This window comes from Cryptomeria japonica, chromosome 5 (assembly GCF_030272615.1).
Source record: "Cryptomeria japonica chromosome 5, Sugi_1.0, whole genome shotgun sequence".
Taxonomy (NCBI): domain Eukaryota; kingdom Viridiplantae; phylum Streptophyta; class Pinopsida; order Cupressales; family Cupressaceae; genus Cryptomeria; species Cryptomeria japonica.
The window spans coordinates 831,825,571-831,846,241 of record NC_081409.1 but is presented as its reverse complement, the minus strand read 5'-3'; the positions used below and the strand labels follow the sequence as shown (position 1 = coordinate 831,846,241).

At 36.8% G+C, this 20,671-nt stretch overlaps 1 protein-coding gene across 3 annotated transcripts in view; it reads right to left on the bottom strand.

Annotated features, from left to right (window-relative positions):
• LOC131075505 (uncharacterized) overlaps window positions 1-18,815 on the bottom strand; it is a 71,721-nt gene extending 52,906 nt beyond the window's left edge. Inside the window, exons 1-7 of one of the 3 annotated variants that reach the window (XM_058012349.2) lie at window positions 18,562-18,815; window positions 9,698-9,940; window positions 7,437-7,504; window positions 4,123-4,263; window positions 3,875-4,042; window positions 3,157-3,307; window positions 2,708-2,787 (exon numbers count right to left, since the gene is read on the bottom strand). In XM_058012349.2, coding sequence (XP_057868332.2) covers window positions 2,708-2,787; window positions 3,157-3,307; window positions 3,875-4,042; window positions 4,123-4,263; window positions 7,437-7,504; window positions 9,698-9,731 — 642 coding nt within the window. In that variant the 5' untranslated portion in view covers window positions 9,732-9,940; window positions 18,562-18,815. The remainder of the gene's footprint in view (window positions 1-2,707; window positions 2,788-3,156; window positions 3,308-3,874; window positions 4,043-4,122; window positions 4,264-7,436; window positions 7,505-9,697; window positions 9,941-18,561) is intronic. The other 2 variants (XM_058012348.2, XM_058012350.2) reach the window with 2 other exon arrangements.
• Between the last annotated feature and the right edge of the window lie 1,856 nt (window positions 18,816-20,671).

Sequence of the window (20,671 nt, the reverse complement as noted above, 5' to 3'; positions counted from 1 at the left end):
TGTGGGGGATGTAGGGAAGGGTAGGACATACCGTGGGATAAGGTAGATTTAGGATGTGGGAGGTATAAGGGGTAATGAAGGGAGTTAGGATATGGAAGGAGAGTAAAGTGGAGAGGGAGGTACAAGGGGTAGTGAAAGGGTAAGGGGATGTGGGCTAGGTTAGAAAATGTAGGGAATGGAAAGTGTGTTAGGATAGGATAGGGGTATGGGGTAGGGTGGTAAGGGAGTGTGAGTAGTGGATGTGTAGGTTAAGGGGTGTGAGATATAGGTTAGAAAATGTAGGGAATGGAGGGTATAAGAGGTAGAAGAAAGGTAGGATATGGGGATAAAGGTTAGAGGAAGGTAGGGTGAATGGAAGGAGAGGTTTAGGGAAGGGGGGTTAGGAAATGGAAGGTGATGGGAGTGAAAGGTAGGAAGTAAATGAAAGGTGAGGAGATGGAGGTGAAAGGTAGATGGAGGATAGAAAGGTATGGTAACTGAAAGTTGGGAGGTACAAGGATTGGAATAAAAGTAGGTAATGGGGGAAGATGTAAAGAAGGGTGTAGGGATGAAATGCTAGGAAGATGTTGATAGGAGGTGGGAAGGAAGATATCAGGCTTGGGCATCCACTAGTAGTACTGGGAGAGGCAAGTCAGACGCTTTGGAGAGCAAAGGAAGTGTTGTACCTCGCTTCATCCTAAAGAGAGAGACTTGATCAGCAACGGAGCAACTACAAATAAAAGGCTAATAGCAAAGACTTGACAACTACCAACAACTAAGCTAAGACAACTAACCTAAAAAGCGAAAAAGTGGGGATCCCCAATTGCAATGGGGCGATGTGTGAAAACGTCACAACACAACCCATGCCTTCATTTCACTCACTAGTCAAGATAAATGCATGTTCGACAAACGACAGCAAGGTGCTAATCCATCAAGGACACCAACAACCAAACTAGACACTAGAGAGCCTAGAGGACAGGAGCACGCCACGCTAGTGTCCCAGGTGGTCATCCTAGTCACTTGGGGCACTTGTGTCCTGAGTTGTTTGTCGGTTGGGTTTTTGGGGCCTTAAATGGGCAAAAATTGTTTATGTAAGTTGTTTACTAGGTCCTAAAATGTCTAGTGAACCTCTAAGGGCATACATTCGTATATCCAATGTAAGTTGTGGTGTCAATTGTATCAATATGCATGCCCTTATCCGTAGGAGGCCGATCGTCGCAGCTAGAACCGAGGTGATGGTCGAGATCATCTGATGAAGACATAAAGTCTTGTGAGATTTGAAACCCCTTCTTGATCATTTGTAAGGTGTCACGAGCCTTCCCCTGTAATTGGTTTGCAATTAGGAACTTCAATATTTCGCTTGTGCCTCGTTAAGCTGCAATACGATGTCATATGCTTGCAATTGAGCTAGTGGACTCCTACATGTTGTTGAGATCATTTGGGCTTTGGGTTGGATAGCCTATTTGGATGTGGATTGGAGGTTGACAATTCCTTCATCCCATCCTAGTGTTATTTTGTGAGGATGTGATCGTGGTATGTGTCTATAATTGTCGAGGAGTCATCTTCCCTCTCTCTCTCTTCATTTGTTTCATCATGGTTCATGTTTTTGTTGTTACTCTTTCGTTGTGGTCGCCTTGCTTGTGCAATGTTTGGTCTTGTGTAGATGTTCTCGTGTGTTGTTGTGTCCCTTAAAACACTTGTCTGCACCTTGTCATGAGAGTGCAACATGTTGTGTCCTACCTTCTGGGTTGAAATCGTTAAGTTCTTTTGGAATGTTTCAAAAAATATATATATATTCTAGGTTTCTTGGCTTGTTTCCTCAGGGATTCCTGTTCAGGGCATTACAAGCTTCCATATAGCCTTCACGAATTTTCAATCATTTCTAACAATATAGATCACATAGAACTGTCCCACACATTGAAGTGCATGATCAATAAAAAAAACTTAAAGACATTTCCTATCATATAATTTCTAACACTCTGGAACGGAGATATTCCAGCAGGAACCATAGATGCTAAGGGTATCCAACCTATCTAGGCTTTTCATATAGCATATTTCAAAATAAATGAATTCTGAATATTTCTTAATTGTTAATAAATTATTATTATTTTTTGATTTAGCATCTATAAATCTTATATTTTTTTATTTTTCTGAAAATTTTAATAGTTTTTGCATTTTGAATGTTCCTTAACCACTTTATCTTCTTTTTACAGGCTTGGCATATCATAAACAGAAATGTACTTCATCACTGCCTAAGTTCTGAGACTTGGGGTGCCACACACAAAAACCAAGCATAACCTCTGAAATCTTAAATTCTTGAGTGTATACTATCTTTATTACCTTGTCTTGTATAAAAAAAAATCAAAAAGTTAATGCAGCTTCTTCTGATCCTTGCTATCTGTGAGTTACGGTACTGAATAAACATAAACTCTGAGATTTTCATGTCTTGTAATCAATTGCATCCTGCCTCTATTAACTTGTCTTATATTGAATATATCAAAAGTCAATGCAGCTTTTTCTGATCCTTGCTATCTGTAAGTACTGAGTGAATAAACATAATCTCTGAAACTTAATGTCTCGTAATCAAGTGCATCCTACCTACCCCTTTTAATTTATCTTTTTGTGTACTGTATCAATCAAAGAGTCAATGCAGCTTTTTCTGCTATAACAAATTAAAGTCATGAAATAAAAACCAGAGAGAAGCAGAGGGTGAGAACATCTATGGAACCTTTCGAAAACGTAAACGACATAAAACTGCTTTGCAATATCCTTCTTCAAGTTCAGGATCTGATTGTAATGGTTCAAAATCTGTAAAAAAAAATAAACATGTCCACATATTACACAAAACCCACAATATTATTACAATAAAAGTGATATAATTGTTCATTCTCTTGCAAAAAAAATTGAAGCACATTAACAGGAGTTTCTTATGCTACTGGAACACATGAAATTGATAATATACAGTAAATTCTCAAGTATTATCCACTGCATATTGCATTTGTTATCACTATCTTGCCCTTAAATGCACTCAGTATAGGGCACAGATAGATGTTTATACAACTTTGTGTAGTGCGCTAAAATTAGGCAACAGTTGAAAAACTTACTGGAAATTAAAGTTGCATATAAGAAGCCCATAAAGGTGTAATGATGTGTACAAACATGATACATAGCCAATACCTTCTGTCAACTTCTTCTTTGCCACAGAATTTTTACAAGCACGCAGTTGTCGAGATAGTGTCTCTTCCACCGCATTCAACATAGACAGGCACTTCTCGTCACCTTCTTTCTTTAACACCAGGCCAAATGCCATAGTGAAGAAATCTTCCTCCTGTGTAATCAAGAATAAAAGCATGGAGTTTAAATTCATTAAACAATATGGGAAGTATAGAAAACTGAATTTCATAAACATATACATGAAGGAATCTACAAAAAAAGTGCATTTAACTGCAAAGCTTATTTTTGTCAATCAAAGGGTCAGTGGGTATGAGCATCAATGGGCTATCCAAATGTGTGCATCAGTGCCCAAAAAAAAGAAAGGTAAGGTATGTATTCCAAGTTGCTTCGAAATTTTGTATGTTCTATTTCCACAGGAAAAGGAAAGTTCGATTATAAAGGCCCTCTAAAATAAAATGTGTCAACAGACACACAGTATAGAAAGCCCAGAATAACCAGCATTGACTTCTGAACGAGAATTAAGAGACTGATAGGAAAACATTTTCAATGTCATGGAGGCCCTAGATCCTGTCCAGAGGGCACCCCAAGCATGAACTTGATTGACCTATAGTACAATCTATCTGAACTGATTAACATTTATTTACTTTTCAGTAATTACACAGAAATAAAATCAACAAAAGACAAGAATAACAGAATGTTCAGAAAAAGTGGACAAAATTACTTCATGGGTGCGAGAATCAGAAACAGCAGAACGAATCAGCTCACAAGTTGCGCGCACTGTTCGACAATATGAATGCAAAAGAGGATTTGGAGATGTCCTCTCCACATCTAGAAGGTAAAGGCAGGAAAACACCGTCTGAGCCAATGAATGTCCTTTGTGCCATGTTGCCTGAAAAATTAATTAAAAGACGTTATTCCATAGTCTTAGCTTTTTGTTTGTTATGAGAAACAACAATTAATTAATAGTACCTCGCATGCAAGAAGATGGTCCATAACATCAATGGTCTCTAAGATGCTCAAGCTGATTGGAGCTGCATTGCTCTCAATAGCTTCCTCAAGAGAATGGAAACCACACGTAGTGATTCCAGCATCCATTTTAGGATCCATAATCTGAGGAATGAAACAAATAGTTGAATTATATTGTTAAATTCAATGTTCAGCTGTGTTAAAGAAACACTCAGCATTCCCTTGCAAGTGTGATAACCATAATTAGCAGTTTGCAATAACATAGAGAATTGCATTAAGAACATAAATGACAAGAAAAATGCATGCCAATTGAGATGATTACACCTTTCCAAAGTTATGCAAAAATGCCAAGAATGTAATAAATTAAAAATTATTCCACTGACCATCCTATTACAGATTTTCTAATTATTCATTAGCCATAAAGATTTGCTTAATAGCCCATGCTGATCGACTATGTCTTTAAAACTTTATTAAACAGAACCAATCCATACTAATACAATACAGTGGCGGGACAACTCCATCTATGAGATAAACTTCTTAGTGAATTCATTTCTCTTTGGTACCATTGCAAGCCTAGTGTAGAAACTGAAAAATAATTGAATCAATAATCGAATGATATTGAATTATGAATATACAACCGTATATAAAGGAATTACAAGACGGTGTTCTAAAAAAGAACGAACCATTAAACTAAAGTTTAAAATAGCTTAAAACACTAAATAAAGCTAAAAAGCTAAAAACTAAAAAGCAAACTATGCATTCTTATAAAGGAAGCAATAGTTGATTAAACAAACTAAAAAGCTAAATAAGTCAACAACTAAGATGACGAACTAAAAAGCTAAATGACTAACAAAATGATCATTAATAGAACCACTAAAAAGGTAACTGACTAAAAGAATTAATTATTCTAATATAAACAAAGCTGCAATAATATCTCCAACCTTGTGTAAACAAATTTTTAAAACACAGAACAGCAATTTCACACAAGAACTAGAAGTGCCATCAAACTTTCAAACTGCTCCTGTCTCTTTCACAATTACAAAATAAAACTTAGCACCTCAGTTGAAAGTAATATTATGAACTTATTAACTATATGATTACATGAAGAGCTACATTCTAGAGAAGGCCCCTCAAATGATCAACTAGCAACTGTTCACATCCTCTTGTACATAACTCTCTGGTTTATATCCTGTATTTAAATATCTGTATATTAAAACTTTGATATGTAATATTTAATTTTACCATAGTTGCAAAAGTCTGCAAAGTACTCGCAAGCCTAAAAGTGCAGGAGTACCTTGCCATATTATTTGGCCCCAAGTAATCTTCAAAAATCACTACTTTTGAATTGAGCACCAAACTCAGAGGTTTAATAGTCAAAAACTTGTAATTTAGGCAAAAAGCTCATCCGGCATTAAAAAGTGGGTTTCATGACAATTTTTTCACGTTTATGGGTTTGTTTTTTGTCAATGTTTTTCTGCTAGGGTGTTCCAGGGGTGTTTAAGTGTTGAATAAAGTTTACTAGTGAACTGGCATGCTGACACTTTTGCCTGGTTGACAGGTAAGATCACAGGTCTAAGGCTGCAGAGTGGATCATGGGTTGCGGCTGTGTAAAACAATAAAACCATGGGTGCCGTGTCTGACTGTATCAGTATAATCACAAGTATACGCGTTGCATTTGTTGCCATGTTCAAAATTTAAAAAAAAAAATTCCAAAATATTTTGTGATAATTTTTCTGGATTGAACTGTGAAAATATTTTGAAAATCAATGTTGCAGATCATACTTCAGTAACTATCATCAGGATGAGAACAACGAAACCTTTGCATTTATGATAAGCTTCCCTCCCATGAAGGATTTTAATCAGAAATATGATGATTCCACAGTCCATATTAGTTTCCAAAATCACGGCAACGTGTGCAATTCTCCAGCTTTTGTCACCAACTTTTTGACCAGTCAATTTTGCTGATATGCTTTAGTGCAATGTTCATTGAATGAAAAAGGGACCTAGTAAAAAATGCCAATAGGAAAACTCAACCAACTGCTTTACTTGTTTAAATACATCATTGCATCTACACCTACTGGCACAACATTGGCATGCCTTACATGTAACAATGGCATTGATGGTTGGAAAATAACTAATATTTTTGCCATAGTTTATAAACCCAGCGAGTACTCACCTAGTTGTTGAGTACTCACGGGTTTTTCTGAATCACGAGTTCTTCAAGGTTTCAAAGTGTTCCACGACCATTGGGGATGGGGAGACGGGGGGACGTGGGGATGGGCTTCAAGGACGGGGGGACAAAGGGAAAAAGTTGCAGGGACGAGTTTCGAAGACAGGGGGACTTGGGCCTGGGGAGGGGGAAACGCGTTTCTGTGGAACACTGAGGTTTACTCACTGAGCCAAGGAGACAAGCCTGCAACAAAAACTCGATGTAGATTTCAGTGAGTGCTTGCCAAAACCCAACAAGTCCATTGTAAAAACTAGCATGCAGCCTTTGCAATAGTGACATGCAGGCTCGACATGGCAGGTACGCAGGAAAAACGCGATTTGAGCCTATGAAACCCCTATTTCACCCCTCCTCAACACAAACAACAGCAAGCACACAATGCAAGAGCATACTGGAAGATTTTTTTAAGCAATTTGAAGAAAAAAATTCCAAAATTTAGGATTTGCTACAGGATATTTTGAAGAGTTATAACTGTTGAAGAGATAATATATTTAAGGGAGTCCAAACAAGGAAAGGAGGGCATCAATTGATCAAAAAATATTTATGATTTTCCTTGTGAACAATTCAGCAAGCTGCAGACAAAAACCCCTAACTTTAGATAGAAATTTAGAAAACATGTCAAGACAATTATACAAGTATGGAAGTTGCAGATTGGAAGAAAGATTACGGCAGAATATAAGTTTAATATTTCAAATTTGTATTAAGCTTTAAATTCAAGGTTAATAATTACCAAAATCAAAAGTTTGAAGATAAATTTATATTTATAATTAATTATACATGTATTATTATGACACTATAAAATCTATTAAGGAAAAAATAAGGAATTTTTAGAATGGGACATTACAATAAATGCCAATCTATCCCTCTCACCAATAAATATGAGAATAATGCAAGCTTAAATTCATACTTCAGATTCAATAAAATTGTAAAAGGGCCACAAAAGAACACACACTGCATTAAATATGAATTAACCAGACCCTTATAATCCCATATTAGTTTTAATGAGTAAAAGGATAATAATTCAAGCAAGCACAAATGTAAATTGAAAACAAATTTTAAGCATCCTCAAGTGGAAAGGCTATTAACAGACCTCCAATGCAGACATTGCCTCAAAGAGGCTAAAATTCTCCCCATGAATGAGCTCCCCGACTTGTAGCTCTGACAAATAAAAAGTTAAGTCCAAAGTTTAGAATATAAAAAATTAAATCAATTTGAAATCACACATTTTTCACTCGGTCACTAAAGCCATACCCAAATGCATGTAAATAATGATTGGACTACAAAATGTTTCCACAAATCATCTAAATAAATATAGTATTCCAATTGAAAGAACTTGAAACATGAAAAAATGAAATGAAAATGATGAATGTCCCATTGACTACCAAGGGTCAAACTCTACAAAAAAATCTTCAAATTGGGATTCTATTTTCAGTATATGTTATCCAGTTGGACCATTCTGTTCTATTGAACCATGTTCTTTCATGTTTTCAGCAACATCTAATTTTAGAAAATTTACTCACTAAATAAATAGAATTATCTGTTCAAAAGTAAACTTGACAAAAAGAGTGACAATTGTTCTGTACAAAGCTGCAGTCAGGAAAATAGCAGCAGAAATTACAAAAAAGTCGCAATTAATTGCAAATCACATCTACTGTCTTTTCTCCTTTGAATGTCGACACAAAATCCAAGTATGTTTTAATCATGAATAACCAGAGTATGATAAAAAATTGCATACCTTGCAATTCCTTTTACCACTTTTTGCACTCATTTTAAATTTCTCCCTAGTTTGTCATTTTTGACCCCTCTACTCTTTTTTATCCCTCTCTTTTCCCTCCTCCCCTTATTAGTTTTTCACTTTACATGTAACTTGACCCTTTTCTAAACCTTATTTCTTATACCAATGTCATCTATTTCCTTTTCCATGTGTCATTTCTCCTTTCCACCCATTTTTCCCCCTCTTATGTGTTCTTTCACTCTTAAGCTATCCATGTTCCCATTTCCAACATGATTGCTCGAAAAATTAAATGCTCTCTTATCCTCCTAGCTTATACTTTCACCATTTCTTCTATAACTCGTATGTCAGAACTTTAAATGAGCCGAAACCACCTCCAATGATCTTATTTTCATCCCCTCTTCATCTTCATCCAATCTTATCTTCCTCAAAATATGGAGCAAATGGTTTCCTACCCTAGTAAGGACAAGTTTACCCTACCCTTCTTTAACTCCAAAAATTTAATGTGAGGTAGCCCTAGGCCAATTAACCTCATTTGAAGTTGTTCCTACTCAAAGCCTTTTCCTCTCATTTTCTGTTTTCACATCCACCATTAAAATTTCCTCTTGAATGTTGTTACTTTGTTGGAACTTTGGAGCATTGAGAAATTGTTGGAGCATCATAATGGAGTTTTTGGATGTCATTTTGTAGCATTTTGAAGATTCGAATACTATTGTCGAGTCCTATCTCTGTCTTTCTTCCTTTCTCAGCCTTTCTTCTTCCAATTTCCCAAATTGTTTCCCAATGAACACTACTTTTTCTTAATCCCTTATTTTCTCCTTCTCATTTCATTAATTTTCAAAATCCATATCCTTTTTGTTGCATTCCATTTCCTTCTTCCACCAAGCCCTAGTTTCCCTTGTTATTTTCTCTTGGTAGGCACATTCCATCGCAATTTGGGTTTCCCTTCTCATTTTCTCTCGGTAGACGCATATACTTGCAATTTGCAAGTATATTTCAGATTATTGTTACCGATATTATGCTATTATCATTATCATATGGATCTAAGTTTGAATTAACCACAAGGGAGCTAACTAAGTGAGCATCTTCTTTGACTTGCATGTGTTTTATGAAAGTTTCTTGACATTTTGGACTGCCAAGCAGTTATGAGAAACAAACAGGACCTAATGACAAACAAACCCTAAAAGTTTTAGGAGATCCATACTGGCACATTTGCCCTATTTCAATAAACTGTTGTTTTGTAACTAGTTTGGAAAATATTTAAAGTGGATTCGAATTGCCAAAGGCAACATTCCAATCCATTAGGATTAAATAGGGTTGGGCCCTATCTCAATCTAATATGTAAAACAAATAGGGCTGGGCCCTATTCCAATGTTGTTCGGATCATTATAGGGCTGGGCCCTACTTCCCTTATATTCCTAACATACAATGTTCAAAACGCATGGACCTATTTACCAAACGTGTGGGCTAACGTGTGGACCCATCCTCATTATGTGGCGTGTGAATTAAAGTGAGTTTAGGCGCCAAAATGTATTGGGCCGACCCTATATGCATTCCCTCTACCTTGTATAAATACAGATTCATTTTGGAAGGAAACTAATGAAGCAAAAAATAACTACCTTTAGCAAGAGCAGCGAATTGTATAATCAGCATTCAGCAAACTTCTCTTGAGCAAAGCAAACTTCAGTCAGTGAGTTATCTCCGGGAGCAGCTACTTATCTCCTTAAGACAGCGAACTATCTTCAAAGGACAACAAACCAAATTCTCGGCAACGAATCATGTACTTGATCTGCGAATAGTCTACTTGATCAGCGAATGGTCTACTTGATCTGCAAATGGTCTCCTTGATCAGAGAATTATCTCTACACAAGCATATTACAGATAAGTTAATTATGCTTCTCTGTATATCAGGTTGATGCCCTAGTTTGATACATGTTCTGCTGTTCATTTAGCTTCAAGAGTTGAAGCTAATTTGTAAAGACATTTTCTGATTGTTTGTCTAATCAGATCTGAAGATCTGTTGTTGCTGGGTTTTTCCTCCATGGGGGAGGTTTTCCCAGGGTAGTCTTGTGTTGTGTGCATCTCTATTTATGTGCTTCATTTCTGTTACTGTACATTATCTACTTCTGCACCTACATGTTAAGCGATTGCAAATCTGATTACTTAATCTAACATAAACAACACCCAAATCCTTTTATTAAAACATTTGTTCTTGCTAAAATGTCCTGCAACCTTCAAATTCACCAGGGAAATTTCTAACATATCCACAGACTCATTTTTTGCTTCTCTTTCAATTTTTTATCCAACCTAGGGTTTCAATTTTCTAATTTTCTTTCTCCCACTTGTATGTGTTTTCCTTCATTGATTTACTCTAGGTTTTCCCATCATATTTATCAGTTTTCTTCCATTTTTCTGCACTACAAACATCTAGAATTAATGAATCTGACATCTCTCACACAACACCTGTCAGATCTGAAAACTTGAGCAGATTCTCAGTCAAGTCACAAAACAAAAGCCCCTACAGAACCAATGCATTTGCCTACACTGCTGCTAGCACACTTGTCCTAACTTCGTTTGATGTGCAAGTTTACCAAGAGATTTATCTTAGCATTCTCAGAATTTGTCAAAACTACAACTGTCCATGGCCGTCCACAAGTTCATATGTAACCCCTACTTTCCAATTTTCTAATCTTTGTCAAAAATTGCTCATTCTTGTTTCCCAGTGTGAGTTTCCAAATCAATGTTTTATATTATTTTGCTAGTCCCAACTTTTCTGTGATTGGATTAGAATCTATGCATCTTTTCATGTCTTTCCTTTGATCTAATTTATCACTCGCATTTAGAAAGAGAGCACAGTTTAGGAAAGAAAACTTAGTTTTTCTATCTTTCACCATGGTTTATTTGTGATTTAATGCTTCTTTTCAATCTGCTTATAAAATGATTGTTTTAGTCAAAATCTGATACTCACATTGCAGATTTAAATTAAAAATAATAATTTTAACGATAAAATTTTGAGAATCTAAGCATTTATTTAATTTGCTGTTTTAGTGCTATAGATTCTCCTCTCAAAATTTTAGAATTTAGTCTAGATAAAATAATCTAACATGTCAGAGTATTCCTATTTCCAATTTAGATTTCACAAGTCAAATACTTATATATTTTAGGTGTTAGTATCACGCTGCAATAATAGACTTGCAGGTTGTTGGCAATTGACACTCATCCGGTTTAGTTGTGTTGTCATTGATGGCAACACATATCATTTTGGATTGGACACTTAACCGGTACTCACCGGTATTCATGATTCAGCAACCGGCATTTGGGGAAACCAACAAACTAGGAACCGGTATATAAGGCAGACATAGGAGATTGATCCGGCAGGTCTACACGGTAGCAATCAGCAGCATCGGTCATGAAGTTTAATGTATTTATTTTTGTCTAGGCCAACATGTAAATAAATTGTAATATCATTGTAAGCCGACATAAGGCATTTATGTTTATGTTTGGCAAGGTTATTTAAGTCAGTCCGGTTAGGATATTTTGGATATGAGATTGAGAGATATACATATGATGCGAGATATAGTGATGTGATATTGTGCTAACAATATTGATCGACTGTATGCGAATATAATATTCTGTAGTCGATCTTGGTTATTGGTTTAAAGGTTTGGGATGCAGAGCAAGTTACCGGTAAAGGAGGACACGGTGGAAACCACTACAGTCAGTGCTTGAACCGGAACTCATCCAGCATAGCAGATGCATTCTCTGAGTTCAAAATTTTGTTTGTAAACCAATATTTGGTGTTTGTAGTTAGTGAGGCTCCTTTTGTGATGAGCAGTGTGCTCTAGGTTGTTGGCCTTCCTGCATGTGCAGGCCCCTATTGTAATATTTATTTATTTGGCCAGTGGATAGATATTGTGGGTCGCCAATCCCACCGTGGTTTTTCCTCTTTGAGGTTTTCAATGTATAAATCTCTGTGTTATGGTGTATGTTCTTGTGGTGGCATTATTTATACTTGTTGTTATATTCTTTTATGGTTACCGGTTACGAAAACACTTTGTTAATAAGGTTAAAATTTATCTTACCGGCAGAACACTAATTATAGAGCAAATCAGGATAATAATGCAATTCTCGATCAGTGTTCAAATTGTAAGAAATATGGTAGGACAGAAGATTGTAGAGCGAATGTGAGATGTCATGCATGTGGAAAGTTTGGACATATGGGTAATCAATGCAGGTCAAGGAATGATCAAGGATACAGTAAGGCAATTCAGAAAAATAATGTCACTTGCTATGCATGCAACAAAATAGGACATATCGCTAAATTCTGCAAAAGCAAGAACAATCTGTTAACTTTTAGAGAACAGATTTATGATTACTATTAGATATAGTTGCAGAAATCAGAGAACAACACATAACACAGGATACCCTGGGAAAACCTCCCTCTTGAAGGAAAAACCCAGCAATAATAGATCCTCAGATCTGATTAGATTAGGTTAAAGTAGCAAAGTTACAAAGTTCCCAGCTAGGGTAGAATAATCAACAACAAGTGATGATAGATAAGAACAGACTTATCTTAGTTTAGATTTCTGTTATGACAGCCTCTAGGTCAGCAACTGTGAACACCAATCTGCAACCTTTTCCTTGCACTCCAGCACACTGAACTTGCACAACTTTGAGGTTCGGATCTGTACTTTTGTTTCTGCACATTCAGTAGTACAAGTTGCACTAATCAGCACTGTAAGAGCACACCAAGTTCGCCCTAGATCTGCACCTTGCTTTGGATGAGTTCACACACAGCTGGAGTGTTAAATTCGCTTGACTTGAAGAAGGACTTCGCATTAATGGTTGAATAGATGACTGAAAAGTACTTCGCTTCACAACTGAAGATTTCGCACTTATTCTGATTTTCGCACAGCAGAGGTAATTCGTGTGTATTCATTGTGTATAGAATACATTCTTTGTGGCTTGTTATATATGAGGATAGGTGCCTTATTGGGTCGGCCCAATAAGGCACTTTTGGCGCTGAAGACTTTTGTCTTTTCCACGTTACATGTGCAAGATAGGGATAGGGTCGGCCCTATATCTCAACTCCACGTTCCATTTAGTGCAGCCCTATTCTAGGGCGCTGAGATAATACACCACACGTTTGAAAAGGTAGAGGGTCCAACCCTATTTGTTGGTTACACTCCACGCAACCTAAAAGGTGAGATTACAAAGGGAAAGGGCCCGACCCTTTTTGGGATGGGTTCTAATGTTGCCTTGTGGCAATTAGAACCCATCTCCTATTTCTTTTACAACCTAGTTACATAAAACTAACACAATCTGGTAGGAAATGATGAAAAAGGAAAACAGAAAGTTGATGATATCCGGAAGGAGCATGAGAGGAAATGGATTAGGAAATCTGAAGATCAACCGGCAAAGACAATCAACCCGGTTACTCAACCGACAGAGCAGAATGTTCCTGCACCGGCATCAAACTCATCTGGTAACTAAGGCATTAGCCTTAGGGGGAGGCAAATTAATGACAAATCTTGCATTACCCTTGGTAGCGGTCTAAAAGCTTGTTTCAAATCTTGGAGAAGTCTAGTCATTCATTGTTGGCACTTGGCTCATCCGGTCAAGTTGATTTTGGGCAGAAGAACATTGAGCAACTGAGCAGTTTTGAATTAATGTTTGTTGCAGCTCAGAAGTTAAGGAAGGAAGAATCAAAAGACAAGCAAGCCATTGAGCAGGCCATTCTGATTTTGCAACAGATAGTTCCAGGATACACTAGTCCAGTAGCTAGCCCCTCTAGTAAGCTTAAGAGTTTGACTGAACATATTGCAAAAGAGTTTCAAACTCTTCAACAAATATCAAACCGGCAATTGATAGAGAGATACAATGCAGCTAGGAAAGTCACCTGTGACAATATGATCATATCAGACAAGGTCAAGATGACAAAGCAACTTACAAAGATTGATAAGGCTCTTAATCAATGCAGTTGTATATATAGGTCTTGTACTAACACCGGCAACTTACAGCTGACTTGGAGGTGAAAACAAAAGCGGCAAAGGTCCGGTTGAACATCTGGCTAACAATTTTGATGGTACTCAATCATTGACCAGTGCCATTGATGGTCAAATTTTGGTTACAGAATCTGAGATATCAGCCTTGGAGAAAGATATGGACAGATTAATCCGGCAAGCTAGGGAATTGAGAGGATTGGTAAGTCCTCAGTTGAACACTTTATTACTTCATAAGCGGGAAAGTCTAGAATTGATGAATAAACCCACACCGGCGGATCTAACAAAAGAAGAACTACAGGCATGCATTCTTAATGGGTTTGTATCTAATTTGGGAACTTTGAAAACTGGTTGGGATACTTACTTAGAATTTTTGAAGGATGCTTACCCGGATATATTCAAGTATATCTAGATCCGGTAAACACGTTTTGATTTCATTCTTTTGCCCCGCCTTTGTCATTGATGTCAAAGGGGGAGTTGTTGTTGTGAAAAATGTAAAGGGACATAAGAAGTAATGTATTGTTCAGGGGGAGCAAGGTCAGTTTTGGTCATCAGTTTTTAGAGGAACCGGGACAGCACTTCAGCGATTCATTTTTTACATGAGTGTTGCCATCAATGCCAAAGGGGGAGATTGTTGGCAATTAACACTCATGTGGTTTAGTTGTGTTGTCATTGATGGCAACACATATCATTTTGGGTTGGACACTTAACCGGTATTCATGATTCGGCAACCAGCATTCAGAGAAACCGGCAAACTAGGAACCAGTATATGAGGCCGACATGGGAAATTGATCCAGCAGGTCTACATAGTAGCAATCAGCAACATCGGTCATGAAGTTTAATGTATTTATTTTTGTCTAGGCCGACATGTAAATAAATTGTAATATCATTGTAAGCCGACATAAGGCATTTATGTTTATGTTTGGGAAGGGTATTTAAGTCAGTCCAGATAGGATATTTTGGATATGAGATTGAGAGATATACATATGATGCGAGATATAGTGATGTAATATTGTGTGAACAATATTGATTGACTGTATGCAAATATAATATTCTGTAGTCGGTCTTGGTTATTGGTTTAAAGGTTTGGGATGCAGAGCAAGTTAAAGGTAAAGGAGGACACAGTGGAAACCAGTACAGTCAGTGCTTGAACCGGAACTCATCTAGCATATCAGATGCATTCTCTGAGTTCAGAATTTTGTTTGTAAACCAGTATTTGGTGTTCGTAGTCAGTGAGACTCCTTTTGTGATGAGCAATGTGCTCTAGGCTGTTGGCCTTCTTGCATGTGCAGGCCCCTATTGTAATATTTATTCATTTAGCCAGTGGATAGATATCGTGGGCCACCAATCCCACCGTGGTTTTTCCTCTTTGAAGTTTTCAACGTATAAATCTTTGTGTTATGGTGTTCTTGTGGTGGCATTATTTATACTTGTTGTTATATTCTTTTATGGTTACCGGTTACTGAAACACTTTGTTAATAAGGTTAAAATTTATCTTACCGGCAGAACATTGATTCAGCCCCCCCCTCTGAGTGTTCTTGGATTCCAACATAGGTTTGAATCCTAACATCTGTACTGAAGCTCATCAATAGGATTTCAGTCCAATACTCAGATTTTTAGATCAATAAATTTTAGATCCATATATATTATAATCAACTTCAGAATTTCCTGTTCCAAATTTTCAGATTTGAGTAACTGGCTTTTCAGAACACAAGCAATTTCAGATATGGTTCATAAAAAGTGGTATTAAAGGTCTTCTTTGACCTCATCAGTGGACACACCAACATAACAGAGAAAGCATTCCGGAAAATGATTAGAAGATCCAATCAAAACTTCCTGCAAAGGAAGCACAGAACAGATGTAGGAATAGTCACATTATATATGAAGGGAAACACCCTGGATGTAAACACTTAGTAAGAGAAAATGCCAGAGGATGTTGAAAAACTTAAAGAAAATGAACCATAGAGATCAAATCCACTAGATTATCTATAGTATTAGGGAGCCTTGTTAATGTCAACTTCAATTACTTTTTGGTAATGCTGAAATTTTTAACTCAGGTTTGCTACAGCTCAGAATGGCCATACCAAATATATATAGAATATTAAAATATAAAAAATAGTCGTAACTTCCAGAAAATAAATAAAATCAATGCAAATAACAGAAAAAAATCAAAAAGCTCATAATCAAAAATTCAATGTAAGATATTAAAGATAAATCAAAATGGCCTATATCAGTGCAACCGCACTTGAAAAATCAATATAAGTTAACAAAATTATCAGCCTCACAAGATACTGCAGTGCCCCACGGAGATATGAAAATGTCTCTACACTCCATGCCACAAATTTTTTGTCTACACCTACAATGAACACAACTGGAGCTTTGGTTGAGTCAGAAATAAGAGGTAGGAACGTATTTTCAATTTTTACTTTTGCACCGTGTGTTTAATGTGTCACACCCGGACTGACAATGGACTGGTCCAAGAGGGGCCAGTAGCTCAGTGGTAGAGCACTCCAGCAGCGTATGGAAGGTCCTAGGTTCGAATCCTAGCTGGTCCATGTCTCAACTTGGTATCAGAGCCAGGTCCAGGCTAGGAGCCACGAGCACACGAGAGGTGTCACTTGAGGGGGGGTGTTGGTGTTGGAAATAAGCCACACCCGGACTGACAATGGACTGGTCCAAGAGGGGCCAGTAGCTCAGTGGTAGAGCACTCCAGCAGCATATGGAAGGTCCTAGGTTCGAGTCCTAGCTGGTCCATGTCTCAACAGAAATTACTTTGTAGGGCTAGTTCAGTTTTTTTTTTGCATTATCTATTTTCATTAAAAATATTCACTTTTAAAATATATTAAATTAAAAAACCTTAGCCTTCTTTATGTATAAATTCCAGTACAAGTTCCAACGATTCTTTCAGGTTTCTCAAAGTTTGCCAAATTTGAAATTATATGGATTAAATACGAGGAACCCTATGACATAGAGTGTATCAATTCAAAACCATGCAACTATGGTTTCTCAATCTTGATCTCAGCACACTTTTTCCAATTTCCCTATTTGGAAGAAAAATCCCAACATTCCCCTACATTTGTAAACAAAAGATAGGGTTTATGTTGATGCAACTCTTTGCAAAAACTTGATTGTATTTTAGAGATAACAGTTAATACAGGCATTTCATTGTCTGACTTGACCTGGATCAGAATTAATTCAAATAAATGAAAACTTGTTAATATTTTGTGAAAGAGACCGCATCAGACATTGTACAATGTAAATGTCACAATTTTTCATATTGAGGTCCTTTCAGTCTTGGTGATTAAATCCTTAGATTGAATTGACTCTACCCTTTTGTAACGATCGGTATTTCTTAAACCAGTTTCAAAATTGATCTACTTGTGATTTCAATTTTCCTCGAATTCATATCACAAGTTGATTCAGACAGTGCTGAATAAATCTGTTTGATCCTTTTCAATCAGAATTTAGAATTAGGTTCAATCCAGTGGGCAATTGGACGTGAAAATCCTCCTTCCAGGCAAATAGATAAGAGGTTTTGGATTTTACCGATCCCAGAGGTGGGTCAATTATTCTTATCATTAGGTGCATACCTAAGGTTATCTGAATCACGTGTCTGGTGATTTGTAAGCATCCTCTGCTGAGAGGTTCTGGATATGTGTAAGCTAGCCGTTTAACCCTGAGCCTCACTAGCCCAAAATCATAAATCATGTTGGACTACCAGAAAGCAAGAACACTGGAATTAACGTATTTAAGTTTTCAACTTGTCTATAAAATTTAAAAAGCAAATACTACATTAATGATTCTCTTGCAGTTATATATTTTAAAGACCATATCACATTTAGTTGTATGCTCATACTAGCTACACTTTCTGTCTGTAAATGCTTTGTGAGCCATTCTATTCCATAAATTGATAATTAGATGAGTTATTTTGCTGAAGATTCAATGGAAACTACAAAAACAAGTCATTGAAAATCTGTTAAAGCATGAATTTTCTATTTACAAGGGCTCAGTACTTCAACATAATTCTCACGATTGCCAATCAATTAGTTAAAATAGAGATCTGAGATGTAAAATCATGTATATTAAAAATTACTTCAAAAATTGAACGTATATTTGATAAAATCATAAAAGAAAAACTTAAATTATATAGGAACAGAAAACCCTATAAACCCTAAACAAAACCCTACGAGGACAAAAAGCATTTGTCTTCCTATCATTTCAATTTTCCTCAACCAAAATCCAATGCAAAAGAAAAACGAAATTGATAAGAAAACAACCTTAAGGAATATTTGAAACAAAATCCCTTAAACCCTAGAAGTAGCATAAGATATACGTCATTAATATTGTTTGGATATTCCTCACAGAAAACTCATCTTAATAACATTATAAACAGCCGAAAGTATAAGCGTAGGGGAAAATATAAAGAAATACGAAACATTAAACCCCGGGAAAACCTGTAAGGTTTCAAATTTTAACCTCACCTCTGCAAACGGCTTCGATCAACGGGGAAACATCTGTCCAAAACGTCTGATCGCCGGCAGGAAAACATGATGTTGAACAGCGCGCTTCTTGCCCCGCCATGGCTTAACAGTGCATTACAGTTCGCTCTACTATTTTCCCTCGCCGTTCTGTAGATTTAATTAAGCAAAGCCCGAAAATGAACCCCTTGGATGGACGGATATAAAATGTATATTTCAAAAAACAAGTAAGTAACAAGGGACGTAAAGTGTCATGTTCTTGTCGTTGACATAGTTTATAAAAAAGTAGAGTTAAAAAAATACAAATGGAGTGGGAGGAAAAAAATGGGGATATTTATAGAGAGGGATAGGGTGTGAGGGAGAGATGAGAAGAAAGAACGAATTTTAACGTCCACAAGGCCAAGAATAGTCTATGGGACAACCTCTCCAATCTGATCCAACTTCTGAAGAGCAGATCTCTGCCTATGCAAGTCGATGATGAGTGCACACAGCTTCTTTATATGTTCCTTGTTGAATAAATTATACCATGTGTTATCAGCTAAGATATTGACAAACTTATCCATGTTGTCTTTAAGTGCTTCACACTCCAACATAAAATGTTTTTCAGTTTCCACCCTCCCGGTGTTGCAAAATAGGCAAACTCTTTCTTTCCAAGTTTCTTTTGGTCTTTTCCACCACCCGGTCTCACATCGAAGTTGGTGAGAGTTGGTTCTAAGCTGAGCAATGAGAATTTTAGCTCTCCAGGATATATTAGCCCCTATATAGACTTTTTGGAGATGATCATAAGTGGGGTTGAACTCGTTGCTATAGTATTGTTTCTTTCTACTTAACCCAATACCCCAGTTTTTTTGTAGAACTTATCCATAACGAATACCTTTAACTCCTTGTTGTTCATGGGACACGCATTCAAATAGATGTTCCATTTTTTTAACCATTTAATATTTTGTTGCATCCATTACTTCTTCATTTTGCACAATACATCATTGACAGCAACCTTAGGCCATCTATCTCCTCCTAATTGCTCGGTTATTTTTAAATAGCTAATGAGATGCACCATAGCAATTACTTCAATAGGGGCAGCTCCCACTTCACTTAACATGATATCATATGGAACTACATACTTTTAATTTTGAACTTGCTTGTGATTAAACGTTTTTGAATTCTCTCTTCTTTTGAGAGACCGAGGTATTGTTGGCCCAAATTTCACATCCATAAAGAACAATCGGCAACATGAAAAGCCCAAAAAGAGTTTGGATGGTTCTCATGTCCCATAGCTCTACCTCCGTGCACTTATTTTGAAGAGCATACAATGCTTTCCAACCTCCTAAAGTTTTTTTCCGCCTGCAACCTTCCCAACTAAGATTTTTATTAAAATCAATCCCAAGGTATTTGTAATTTGTAACTTCTTCAAGAGTGTTGCCTTCAAAGTAAAATTTATATTGCTTTTGTTTCCTTTTATTTGAAAAAACCATGACTTTTTTCTTGCCGATGTTAACTTGCATTCCCACTGTATTACAAAAGCGCTCAAGGGCAAATAAATGCTCTTGCAAACCAAGGGCAGATTTGGCAACCAAAATGAGGTCATCTACATAAAGAAGAAGAGATGGGGAGAGAGAGGGGCGGAGGAGAGATAGCTCAATAGAGATGGAGATAGAGGGATAGAAGCAAAGATAGAGACAAATAGACAAGTAAAGGTAGAGAGATAGGGATAGGAAGAGATAGAGAGACAAGCGAGAGGGAGATATAGATATAAAAGGTAGAGATAATGAGATATAAATAGAGAATAAGGAAGTAGGGAGATAAAGATAGAGGGGCAAGAGAGAGAAACGAGGTGATAGAGAAGTAATAAAAAGGTGTAAAGAGTTGGAGAGGGGGGAAATAGAGATAGAGACAAAGGGGGAGAAGAGTGAGAGAAATAGGTGACAAGAACAAGTAATAAATAGAAGCATAGAATGATGGAGAGATATAGAGGGGGAAATATGAAGAGAGATTCTTAGAGATAGAGATTGTGTGTGTGTGTGTGTGTGTGTGTGTGTGTGTGTGTGTGTGTGTGTGTGTGTGTGTGTGAGAGAGAGAGAGAGAGAGAGAGAGAGAGAGAGAGAGAGAGAAAACT